This window comes from Heterodontus francisci, chromosome 36 (assembly GCF_036365525.1).
Source record: "Heterodontus francisci isolate sHetFra1 chromosome 36, sHetFra1.hap1, whole genome shotgun sequence".
Taxonomy (NCBI): Eukaryota; Metazoa; Chordata; class Chondrichthyes; order Heterodontiformes; family Heterodontidae; genus Heterodontus; species Heterodontus francisci.
The window spans coordinates 48,911,730-48,925,047 of record NC_090406.1 but is presented as its reverse complement, the minus strand read 5'-3'; the positions used below and the strand labels follow the sequence as shown (position 1 = coordinate 48,925,047).

General features: G+C 43.7%; 1 protein-coding gene across 5 annotated transcripts in view; it reads right to left on the bottom strand.

Annotated features, from left to right (window-relative positions):
- The window catches only part of LOC137351802 (zinc finger protein 462-like), a 149,701-nt gene that overhangs the window by 97,487 nt on the left and 38,896 nt on the right, over positions 1-13,318 (bottom strand). For all 5 annotated transcript variants that reach the window (XM_068016651.1, XM_068016653.1, XM_068016654.1 and 2 more), the window contains exon 3: positions 9,841-13,142. In XM_068016651.1, the coding sequence (XP_067872752.1) occupies positions 9,841-13,142 (3,302 nt within the window). The remainder of the gene's footprint in view (positions 1-9,840; positions 13,143-13,318) is intronic.

Here is a 13,318-nt window from a genome sequence, read left to right as displayed (position 1 = left end):
GATGAGGATTGTCAGAGGATACAGCAGGATATAGATCAGTTGGAGACCTGGGCGGAGAAATGGCAGATGGAGTTTAATCCGGACAAATGTGAGGTAATGCATTTTGGAAGATCTAATACAGGTGGGAAGTATACAGTAAATGGCAGAACCCTTCGGAGTATTGATAGGCAGAGAGATCTGGGCGTACAGGTCCACAGGTCACTGAAAGTGGCAACGCAGGTGGATAAGGTAGTCAAGAAGGCATACGGCATGCTTGCCTTCATCGGTCGAGGCACAGAGTATAAAAATTGGCAAGTCATGCTGCAGCTGTACAGAACTTTTGTTAAGCTGCACTTAGAATATTGCGTGCAATTCTGGTCATCACACTACCAGAGGCTTTGGAGAGGGTACAGAAGAGGTTTACCAGGATGTTGCCTGGTCTGGAGGGCATTAGCTATGAGGAGAGGTTGGATAAACTCAGATTGTTTTCACTGGAATGACGGAGGTGGAGGGGCGACATGATAGAGGGTTACAAAGTTATGAGTGGCATGGACAGAGTGGATAGTCAGAAGCTTTTTCCCAGGGTGAAAGAATCAGTTACTAGGGGACATAGGTTTAAGGTGCGAGGGGCAAAGTTTAGAGGGGATGTGCGAGGCAAGTTCTTTACACAGAGGGTGGTGAGTGCCTGGAACTTGCTGCCGGGGAACTGGTGAAAGCAGGTACGATAGCGACGTTTAAGAGGCATCTGGACAAATCCATGAATAGGATGGGAATAGAGGGATACGATCCCCGGAAGTGCAGAAGGTTTTAGTTTAGACAGGCATCAAGATCAGCGCAGGCTTGGAAGGCCGAATGGCCTGTTCCTTTGCTGTACTGTTCTTAGTTTGTTCTCGGCCATTCACATTGCATCCCCAAACCCAGCTCAAGCATAGCCTGCAGTTATGTGTGGCTCCTTTTCCTGCCATAACAGTCCCCACCACCTATTCCCCCTTCCTATCATTATTGTTGCATTCCTTCCTCTTCGAATGGTTCATGAAAGCCCAGTAAGCTTCACTTCTCATTTTGTTCTACAGTTACTCACCAAACCCTTAACCTGCCATCCACTCTTCTCCATACTCATGGAAGTTGGGGCGAGGTGGCGGGGTGTCAGTCTGGTGTTGCCACAAAGCCAAGGATTCCCTGTCAACTAGTTTCGCTTCTCTTCTCCCTACCAATCTGTTTCCCTCAAAGTAGTTTCATTTGCCTTCAAATTTGAAATTTTTTTTCGAAGAAAAATCTATTGGAATGATTTTAAAAACTTCCTGTCTTTTTCTATTTCTCTGCTGGTTTTATCTCAGGTGTGCATTAACAGTGACCTTTTCAGTCAACAAAAGCTAAGTGAACAACTGTTTGACTTAAAAATTTGTTTTTGGAAGTGCAAATTACATTAAAAACAACTCTCTCTCAGACTTCCCTTTCTCTCACCCCTTGCCCTCAGCTTACTAGTTTTTAATGTTTATAGCACATAGTACAAGTACTAAAACAGGTGTGATCAAAACATTTTTATTTTTCTTTCTTTCTCCCTCAGCCACACAGTATTTTTTAAAAGAAGGAAATGTCAGTAAAGATTTGTAAATTTTTCCTCGTTTTAATCAAGATATTTGAAGACAAAGATATTGGGGAAAGAGCGCTTGTAAGTGAAGGAAAACAAAAAATAACAGCAGTAAAATTGATTGAATGGTACTGATGCATACTGGGAAATAAGGTGTACTGCATATACTCAGACTACAAAATCTAAATTCACCCGAGTCACTGGTCTGGACAAAAAAAGCCAAAGCTTTCAAGCTTTTGGGGAAAACTACAGCCTTCAAGCAAAAACTTTAATGAGTGCATTAAGACATAAACAATTCAAGGATTTAATTTAATTGTATAATGGGAAATAAGTATTTTTGATTTATTTTGTTTAACCCCTTATTTTGGACATTAGGTCTTTGGGGAAGGCGATGGCGTAGTGGTAATGTCACTGGACTAGTAATCCAGAGGGCCAGGCTCTGGGGACATGGGTCGGAATCCCACCATGGTGAAATTTGAACTCAATTAATAAATCTGGAATTAAAAGCTAAGGGCGACCATGAACCATTGTCAATTGTTGTAAAAACCCATCTGGTTCACTAACGCCCTTTAGTGAAGGAAATCTGCCATCCTTACCTGGTCCACATCCCATGGATGAATTAAAAAAAAAATTACTGAGGAAAAATAGATTAAAAAAAACGAGTGGCTCAGTAGCACTGAGGGACTTATCTGCCAGTCTGGGCTTGTGGCAGGTGATGAGAACACCAAAACACACCTGACCTAGTCATCACTAACCTACCTGTCGCAAATGCACCTTTCCATGATAGCACTGGTAAAAATGACCACTCCACAGTCCTTGTGAAGATGAAGTCCCATCTTCACACTGAGGACACCCTCCATTGTGTTGTGTGGCACTACCACCACACTAAAAGGAATAGATTCAGATCAGATGCAGCAGCTCAAAACTTGGCATCCACTTGGCACTGTGCGCCATCAGAAGCAGAATTGTACTCCACCCCATGGCACAGCATATCCCTCATTCTACTATTACCATCAAGTGGAGTTTGATGATCAGACATACCTAAAAATGAGGCACTAACCTGGTGAAGCTACAGCAAAGAACTAAAAACATGCTAAAAAGCAGATGTAGCATGCTATGGTCAGAGCTAAATGATCCCATGACTAACAGATCACATCAAAGCTCTGCAATCCTGCCACATCCAGTCCTGAATGGTTGTTTTGTTTCTTGGCCTCCTTATCTCGAGAGACAATGGGTATGCGCCTGGAGGTAGTCAATGGTGTGGAGCAGCGCCTGGAGTGGCTATAAAGGCCAATTGTAGATTGACAGGCTCTTCCACAGGTGCTGCAGAAAAATTTGTTTGTCGGGGCTGTTACACAGTTGGCTTTCCCCTTGCGCCTCTGTCTTTTTTCCTGCCAACTGCTAAGTCTATTCGACTCACCACACTTTAGCCCCACCTTTATGGCTGCCCGCCAGCTCTAGCGAACACTGGCAACTGACTCCCACAACTTGTGATCAATGTCACAGGACTTCATGTCGCTTATGCAGACGTCTTTAAAGCGGAGACATGGACGGCCGATGGGTCTGATACCAGTGGCGAGCTCGCTGTACAATGTGTCTTTGGGGATCCTGCCATCTTCCATGCGGCTCACATGGCCAAGCCATCTCAAGCGCTGCTGACTCAGTCGTGTGTATAAGCTGGGGATGTTGGCCGCCTCAAGGACTTCTGTGTTGGAGGTACGATCCTGCCACCTGATGCCAAGGATTCTCCGGAGGCAGCGAAGATGGAATGAATTGAGACGTCGCTCTTGGCTGACATACGTTGTCCAGGCCTCGCTGCCATAGAGCAAGGTACTGAGGACACAGGCTTGATACACTCGGACTTCTGTGTTCCGTGTCAGTGCGCCATTTTCCCACACTCTCTTGGCCAGTCTGGACATAGCAGTGGAAGCCTTTCCCATGCGCTTGTTGATTTCTGCATCTGGAGACTGGTTACTGGTGATAGTTGAGCCTAGGTAGGTGAACTCTTGAACCACTTCCAGAGCTTGGTCGCCAATATTGATGGATGGAGCATTTCTGACACCCTGCCCCATGATGTTCGTTTTCTTGAGGCTGATGGTTAGGCCAAATTCATTGCAGGCAGCCGCAAACCTGTCGATGAGACTCTGCAGGCACTCTTCAGTGTGAGATGTTAAAGCAGCATCGCCAAATATGAGTTCCCTGACGAGGGCTTTCCGTACTTTGGACTTCGCTTTTAGATGGGCAAGGTTGAACAACCTGCCCCCTGATCTTGTGCGGAGGAAAATTCCTTCTTCAGAAGACTTGAACGCATGTGAAAGCAGCAGGGAGAAGAAAATCCCAAAAAGTGTGGGTGCGAGAACACAGCCCTGTTTCACACCACTCAGGATAGGAAAGGGGTCTGATGAGGAGCTGCCATGTTGAATTGAGTCTTTCATATTGTCATGGAATGAGGTGATGATACTTAGTAGCTTTGGTGGACATCCAATCTTTTCTAGTAGTCTGAAGAGACCACGTCTGCTGACGAGGTCAGAGGCTTTGGTGAGATCAATGAAAGCAATGTAGAGGGGCATCTGTTGTTCGCGGCATTTCTCCTGTATCGGACGAAGGGAGAACAGCATGTCAATGGTCAATCTCTCTGCACGAAAGCCACACTGTGCCTCAAGGTAGACGCGCTAGGCCAGCTTCTGGAGCCTGTTTAGAGCAACTCCAGCAAAGAGTTTCCCCACTATGCTGAGCAGAGAGATTCCACGGTAGTTGTTGCAGTCACCGCGGTCACCTTTGTTTTTATAGAGGGTGAGGATATTGGCATCGCGCATGTCCTGAGGTACTGCTCCCTCGTCCCAGCACAGGCATAGCAGTTCATGTAGTGCTGAGTATAGCAGGCTTGGCACTCTTGATTATTTCAGGGGTAATGCTGGCTAGAGAATCAATGGCATCACTGAGTTCTGATTTTGTTGGCTGTATGTCCAGCTCATCCATGACTGGTAGAGGCTGGGCTGCATTGAGGGCAGTCTCAGTGACAACATTCTCCCTGGAGTATAGTTCTAGGTAGTGCTCAACCCAGCGGTCCATTTTTTTGCGTTGGTCCATGACTATGTCCCGATTTAGATTTGAGAGGGGCGATCTTCTTGATGGTTGGCCCAAGAGCTCTCTTAATGCCATCATACATTCCTCTGATGTTTCCGGTGTCTGAGGCCAGCTGAATATGACTGCATAGGTGTTGCCAGTAGTCGTTTGCGCAGCGCCTGGCTGTTCTTTGTGCAGTGCTTCTGGCTGCTTTAAGTGCTACAGATGTTAACTCGCTGGGGGCTTTCTTGTAGTTCAACAGTGCAATGCGCTTAGCGGCTATGACAGGTTCCAGCTCTTCATTGTGAGATTGAAACCAGTCTGCATTTCTCTTCGCACTTTTACCGTAGGTGGTCAAAGCTGACTCATAGATGGCGTCTCTGATGTGGGCCTACTTGGTCTCAGCATCCCCTGTGGGAGTGTTTTGAAGGGCTGTTACAAGTGAATTTAGAAATTTTTATAACAGCTGTGGATGAGAAACTCTGCTTGTGTTGATGCGCGGGTGGCCCATCTGCTTGGAATGATGCAACTTCTTTGGTCGGAGTCTAACCTTGCTGCACACCAGGGAGTGGTTGGTGTCGCAGTCCGCACTGTGGAAGCTGCGTGTGATTTGAACACTGTTTAAGGAGGCTCGCCTTGTGACAATGAGGTCTAGCTGGTGCCAACGACGTGATCTTGGGTGCCTCCATGAAACCGGTGAGCCAGACGTCAGTGGTAGGGAAGCTGCTGGAGAAGATACTGAGGAATAGGATCTATTCCCATTTGGAAGAAAATGGGCTTATCAGTGATAGGCAACATGGTTTTGTGCAGGGAAGGTCATGTCTTACCAACTTAATAGAATTCTTTGAGTAAGTGACAAAGTTGATTGATGAAGGAAGGGCTGTAGATGTCATATACATGGACTTCAGTAAGGCGTTTGATAAGGTTCCCCATGGTAGGCTGATGGAGAAAGTGAAGTCGCATGGGGTCCAGGGTGTACTAGCTAGATGGATAAAGAACTGGCTGGGCAACAGGAGACAGAGAGTAGCAGTGGAAGGGAGTTTCTCAAAATGGAGACGTGTGACCAGTGGTGTTCCACAGGGATCCGTGCTGGGACCACTGTTGTTTGTGATATACATCAATGATTTGGAGGAAAGTATAGGTGGTCTGATTAGCAAGTTTGCAGATGACACTAAGATTGGTGGAGTAGCAGATAGTGAAGGGGACTGTCAGAGAATACAGCAGAATATAGATAGATTGGAGAGTTGGGCAGAAAAATGGCAGATGGAGTTCAATCAGGGCAAATGCGAGGTGATGCATTTTGGAAGATCCAATTCAAGAGTGAATTATACAGTAAATGGAAAAGTCCTGGGGAAAATTGATGTACAGAGAGATTTGGGTGTTCAGGTCCATTGTTCCCTGAAGGTGGCAACGCAGGTCAATAGAGTGGTCAAGAAGACATACGGCATGCTTTCCTTCATCGGACGGGGTATTGAGTACAAGGGTTGGCAGGTCATGTTACAGTTGTTTAAGACTTTGGTTAGGCCACATTTGGAATACTGCGTGCAGTTCTGGTTGCCACATTACCAAAAAGGATGTAGATGCTTTGGAGAGGTTCACCAGGATGTTGCCTGGTATGGAGGGTGCTAGCTATGAAGAGAGGTTGAGCAGATTAGGATTATTTTCATTAGAAAGACGGAGGTTGAGGGGGGACCTGATTGAGGTGTACAAAATCATGAGCGGTATAGACAGGGTGGATAGCAAGAAGCTTTTTCCCCCAGAGTGGGGGATTCAATTACTAGGGGTCACGAGTTCAAAATGAGAGGGGAAAAGTTTAGGGGGGAAACGCGTGGAAAGTTCTTTACGCAGAGGGTGGTGGGTGCCTGGAACGCGTTGCCAGCGGAGGTGGTAGACGCGGGCACGATAGCGTCTTTTAAGATGTATCTAGACAGATACATGAATGGGCAGGAAGCAAAGAGATACAGACCCTTAGAAAATAGGCGACATGTTTAGATAGAGGTTCTGGATCGGCGCAGACTTGGAGGGCCGAAGGGCCTGTTCCTGTGCTGTAATTTTCTTTGTTCTTTGTTCTTGGTGACAGGGTTTAGTGTGAAAGAACGAGTTGGTGATGCAGAGGTTATTATAGGTACACAACTCAAGCAGTCTCCGCCCGTTCTCATTCATCCTTCCAACGCCATAGCGCCCAAGGCAGGAGGGCCATGAGTCATGGTCGGCCCCAACCCTGGCATTAAAGTCCTCCAGCAGGAATAGGTGTTCGGTGTTGGGGATGCTGCTAATGATGTTATGTAGTTCCTCGTAGAACTGATCTTTAGCTTCAGGTGGGGAGCAGAGTGTTGGAGCCTAGATGCTGAGTAGGTGTACTGGACCAGAAGTGGTGAGCAGTCGGATGGACAGTATGCGTTCCGAGCCATTTGAGGGAGGCTCTATCATGCTGAGCAAGGAGTTTCTGATGGCGAAGCCCACTCCATGCTGTCCTGGTTCTTCAGGATCCCTGCCCTGCCAGAAGGTGTAGTCTTGCTCTGCTGGAGATCCACTCGCGGGGAGACGTGTCTCCTGAAGTGCTGCAATGTCTACATTGAGTCTACTGAGCTCGTTGTTTTCCGAGAATCGTTGATTTGTGTAAGGTCTTCCGACAGGCCAGCATGGTGGTGGAAAATTGAACAACTAACAGGAGGAGGAAGCTCTACGAAAATCCCCATCCTGAATAGTGACAGAGCCGAGCACGTCAGTACAAAAGACAAGACTGAAGCAGTTGTAACTATCTACAGCCAGAAGTGCCGATAATATCCTGGCTGTAATACTGATATCAAGAAATGACTGAAGGCACTGGATACTGCAAAGGCTATGGGCGCTGACAACATTCTGCCAATTGTACTGAAGACCTGTGCTCCTGAACTTGCTGCACCCCTAGCCAAGCTGTCCCAGTATAGTTACAACACTGGCATCTACCCGGTAATGTGGAAAATTGTCCAAGAATGTGCTGTCCACAAAAAGCAGGACAAATCCAACCCGGCCAATTACTACCATAACCACGCTCCCTCCCAACCGTTTGCTCTCAATCATCAAAGTGCTGGAAGGTGGCATTGACAGCACTATCAAATGGCACTTAATGAGCAATAACCTGCTCACCAATGCTCAGCTTCGGTTCTGCCAGGGCCACTCAGTTCTGAACCTTATTACAGCCTTGGTCTGAACATGGATGAAAAGGCTGAATTCCAGAAGTGAGGCGAGTGTGACAACACTTGACATCAAGGCAGCATTTGACTGAGTATGGCATCTTTTAAAATTAAAGGCAATGGGAATCAGGGAAAACACAAGCCACTGGCTGCAGTCATCCTAGCACAAAGCAAGATGGTTGTGATTGTTGGAGGCCAATCATCTCAGCCCAGGACAGTGCCCTGAGGAGTACACAGGGCAGTGTCCTAGATGCAACCATCTTCAGTTGCTCCATCAATGGCCTTCCCTCCATCATAAGGTCAGATGTGGGAATGTTCGCTAATGGTTGCACCGTGTTCAGTACCATTCCTAACTCCTCAGATCTTGAAGCAGTCTGTGCCCACATGCAGCAAGACCTGGACAACATTCAGGCTTGGACTGATAAGTGACAAGTAACATTTGAACCACATAATTGCCAGACAACGACCATCTCTAACAAAAGAGACTCTAACAGTCTTCGCTTAACATTCAATGGCATTAACATCACTAAATCCCCCAATTTCATCATCATGGGAGCCATCATTAACCAGAAACTTAACTGGACCAGCCACATAAATACTGTGGCTACAAAAGCAGGTCAGAGGCTGGGAATTATGCAGCAAGTAACTCACCTCCTGATTCCCCAAAGCCTGTCCACCACCTACAAGACAGTCAGGAGTGTGATGGAATACTCTACATTTGCCCAGATGAATGCAGCTCTAACAGCACTCAAGAAGCTTGACATCATCCAACACAACACAACCTGCTTGATCAGCACCCCAACCACCACCTTAAACATTCACTCCCTCCACCACTGATGCACAGTGGCAACAGTGTGTACCATCTGTAAGCTGCACTGCAGCAACTTGCTAAGGTTCCTTCAACAGTACCTTCCAAACCTGTGATCTCTTCCACCTAGAAAGACAATGGCAGCAGGTGCATGGGAACACCACCACCTGCAAGCTCCCCTCCAAGCCGCACACCTCCCTGACTTGTAAATATATCGCCATTCCTTCACTGTCGTTGAGTTAAAATCCTGGAACTCCCTGCTAACAGCACAGCAGATGTACCTATGCCACATGAACTGCAGCAATTCAAGGTGGCAGCTCACTACCACCTTCTCAAGGGTAATTAAGGATGGGCAATAAATGCTGGTCTTAACAGTGATGCCCACATCCCATGAACAAATAAAGTCAGAAAACATGTTGAAAGATTTATGGGAAGTCGGTGGCCAGACCGTGTAATCTCTTGCATGTATTTTGTAAAACAACTATTCAACACCACACAACTTGACATCTTAACATGGAAAATACCCATCAGAGCACTACCAACAGGAGAAGCATGTGCCGTTTCAATGAAATGCATGACCCATATGGTACATTAAACATATAATAAATGTCGTAAATGATAAATTCTTTGGTGCTGTGAAAGCAAAAAAAAAAGTTCAGTGAGGTGAATGAAGCTTTCTTCTGGAAAGTATGGAAAACTTATACACTGCAAAACAATGCCATATTGGCAGGATCAGTAGTTTATAAATTTAAAGCATGAAAACGTTTATTCCAAAAAATTTCAATAAAGATTATAAATTTTAGAAAGTCAAGAAAATAAAATGATAATGTCGTCTTCTTGGAGCTTACACGTCAAAATACAAAGGAGAAATAACCTCAGAAATTTACTATACCCAGTACAAACTGAAGTTATAAATATATCCTGGATTAATGATATCATCTAATGTCCACAAAACTCTTACGTTATTAGTAAATCTTTCGCACCAAGTCGCTCTGATCTTAATATTTTCCATTTAAACAATTTTCAAACCAAATTTGTCAGAAATGGACTAAAAACATTGAAGATAGGTTTGACTTAGCAAGGCACTAAATGGGGAGACACACTAAGCAGAGATGATTTTATGTAAGTTTTTAAAAAGCAAAACAATTTAAATTGTTCCTTACCATTTCCAAGCTCTATATGTTACACCAAAAATAAAATTAAAAACTAGCCAACCATACCAGGTCTCCTTGTTGCCACTCATCTTCAGCACCAAACATACATTCCCGGACTGTCATTTTATTCAAAGGATCACCAAATTCACAGAAAAGGTCACGGCTGTCAACATTTTGCTTTTCTGGCATTATGATGTTATATTCCAAGCACCGATTGCCACGTCTGCTCGACGGGAATTTTTTAGATGGCAATCTTGTTACATTTATTGAGTTGATAGCCATGGTGAAAGAATTGTTGATCTTCCTTCCATAATGGTTTGGGCTATTCTTTTGATTTCTCAAGTGCTCTCTGACTGGCATTGCTTTTGCCAAGCCTTCATCCCCTTTAGAGCAGGTCAATTCCAGTTCACTGCCATCATAAAAGGTTAAAGGCTCCTTGGTATTAACCACACTCTTTGTACTTATTCCCCAGTCCAACACAGCATTTACACATTCACTTCCATTCTCTCGGAAAGTGTTCATTTCATAAAATTGCTGCTCGAGATTAGTTAAATGCAAGTTGGCATTATCTTTACACTCAATAGTGTACCTATTTTGGGAATAAAATCTTGGATGTCGCAATTTATAATGGAACAAAAGTTCTTTCTGAGTTATAGCTTTAAATGAACATAACATACATATCTGTTTTTCCATACCAGCCTTCAGATCATCATTACTGGATACTAGAAAGGCAAGTTCGTTATGACCTGTCTTCATGCCACGAGAGTTATATTGAGGTTCAATATCATGATATATGAGATAGTGATTAATTAGCCCTTTCTGAGTTAAATGGGTGTACATACACAAGGCACATTTGAAAACAATATCAGAATTTTCAACTTGAGCACAAGTAATGCTCTGCCTGATGCAATAATGTCTACAAATCACTCTTCTTGATGAGCAGGTAAAACTACAGATGTGGCATTGAAACACTACCTGCAGCTCACTACTAGAGGCTGAGTTGGATGCTAGTAGTGGCCTGACATTGTTGACAATTTGTCTCTCTGATTCTTTCTGGTCACAATTTTTGTCTACTTTTATAGATGTATGAGTTTTTTGGTAATGCTCAAATAAAGAAACCCAGTCTCCACTGTATGAACAATGTTCACAGAAACACAATTCAGAAGATCCACTAAAGCAAGGCACAGCTGGATTAGTAGACTCAGAATCAAACAAAAACAAGGTGCGCATGGACAAAGGCAAATCCATCTCCGTCGGCAAGTTCATTCTATGGCCGTATTTCCGGATCCTGTTGCAGGACATATTTGCTGCAGGGTGTTCTCTGCGGTAGTGCGAAAGTACAAACATAATGTTCGCACTTGAAAAAGAACAGATGTCACATTCATATATCCAATTGTAAGCACTTCCTGATTTCCTTTTTGCACTTGATGTAGGACACAGAATTTTGCTTTTGTCTTCTGCTGCTTTTACTAACTTTTCATATAAAGTTTCATTATTTCTGTAAGCCTGTGAATAGTTGCTTTGATCATCATCTGTATCAGATAGTACTACTTCAATTTCTGCTATTTCGTCAGGGAAACAATCATCATCACACAAGGAAAATTCTGCTGCTCTTTCAATCTTCTGTTGGTTTAAGAAGCTGTATGCCTCCCTCACCAACTTAGCCTGCTGCTCCGCTGTTGTTCTACAATATGGAATGCTTCGCCTGGGCTTTGCACTTCGATCATTTAAAACTGCAACTGCCGGCCTGCATTTGATGGGTGATGCCATTCGACGTTTCAGGTTTTTCACTATGGCTTCTAATGCCAGGCATTTACCAGAAAAAGACACAGCTTCAATATTCAGACCACCATATGTTGCCTTATCAGGAATCAATAAAGTTGAAAAACATGAAGGAGCTCCAATGGTCTCTTTATACATTTTTGAACTTGTATTAACATCTAAATCATTAACTAGAGGACAAGGTACTGAAAATTGCAATTGATCATTAATCTGCTGCACCAACAATGCTTCACAATTTGAGTCAATGTGCTGCTTACTTAAACAATTATTTGATTCAGTAATATCTAATTGACTAGAGCAAAACAATGGTTTTGCAATAGAGGGCACCAAATTTACATTTTCACTTCTTCTACCAGTATCTGGTTTTACCGTCGGAAGGTCGTTTCTTTTTAAGGACAACATACTGCTGCGCGAAGTTAACTTTTTTGAAGCGCAATCCCTTTTACGAAGTTTCAGTGCTCTTAAGCGACTGGTAAAACGAAGACAGCTTTTAAGTTTACAACTTCTGTTGGGGTTCAGATGCACATTTCTGACATGGCGCAAGACACAACGATGGTACAAAGTGTGAAATGGACAAATAATGCAATGAAATAAGCACAGCCGTTTTATATAGAGTACAGTTGGGCTCTTTTCAATTTTTAATGTTCTTGATTTTTTTGGCCCAAAAGTATGATGCATTAAAGATTCCTGTGGCATGTTCTCCAAAGACTTGCAATCAACAATTTTTGGGATGTCATTTGTAATATCTTTTGTGACAGGATCTTCACATTCAGGTCCAATTGGCTCACTTTTGTTTGCTATTGTCTCTCTATTCAGAGACGCATAATTAATTGAATCAACTTGAGAATTTTCTCTAAATCCTAAGGACTGCAGCTCCATTGTGGAGGTTGGAGCTTCTTTGCCAAATTCAAAGCGACTGTGCAGCTCTTTTGTGTGATCTTCAAGGCACTGTTTATTAAATGTGTAGTATCCACAGCACAAACAAGACATTTTACCAGTCTCCATTACTAATGTTCCATCTACTTCCAGTTGTGTCCCATCTTTGGTTTGTTTATCAGGATTAATCTGTTTTGATATATTATTCAGTGCTCCATCTGAAGAAAGAAACAACAAGTCTTCAGATAATTCAGTTTCCTTAGTTACTCCTAAAATAGTTTCATTAAGTTTTGTATGGTTCAGGTCTTTAATTCCCAGTTCCTCAGCACTTTCAAAGTACAAAGCAGCATTAATTGTGTCCTTTAGCAGATGATGATCCAATTCTGATTTCTTGGTGAAAACCCTGTGTTTATTGCATTCATTATCATGTGCAATACTGCACGCATCCATCATCTGCCCGGTGGCAAATTTCACATCGGTATTTAAATTACAATTGGAAAGAGCAACTTGTTTGTTTGAATCTTCTAGTGTTCCCAACTTCCCAACAGTCTCACAAAAGGCATTCATGTTTTCCTTGAGAGTTTTGTACCCATACTGATCGCGGCAGTGCTCATCGCTGATCTGCAAATGGTCAAGTGACTGAGTAATGTGACTGCTGGGGATCAAATCCTCACTGAAGGTACTCTCGTTCCAAAATGTTAAGTCTTGTCCTACACACAGGGAGAGGTGAAATATTACAATAAAATAACATAGAATTACATAGAATATACAGCACAGAAACAGGACATTTGGTTCAATTAGTTTCTGGTGTTTAGACTCCATCTGAGTCTCCTCCCATTCCATCTACTCATTTCAGCCTTCCAATCTTTCTATTTCTTTTTCTCTC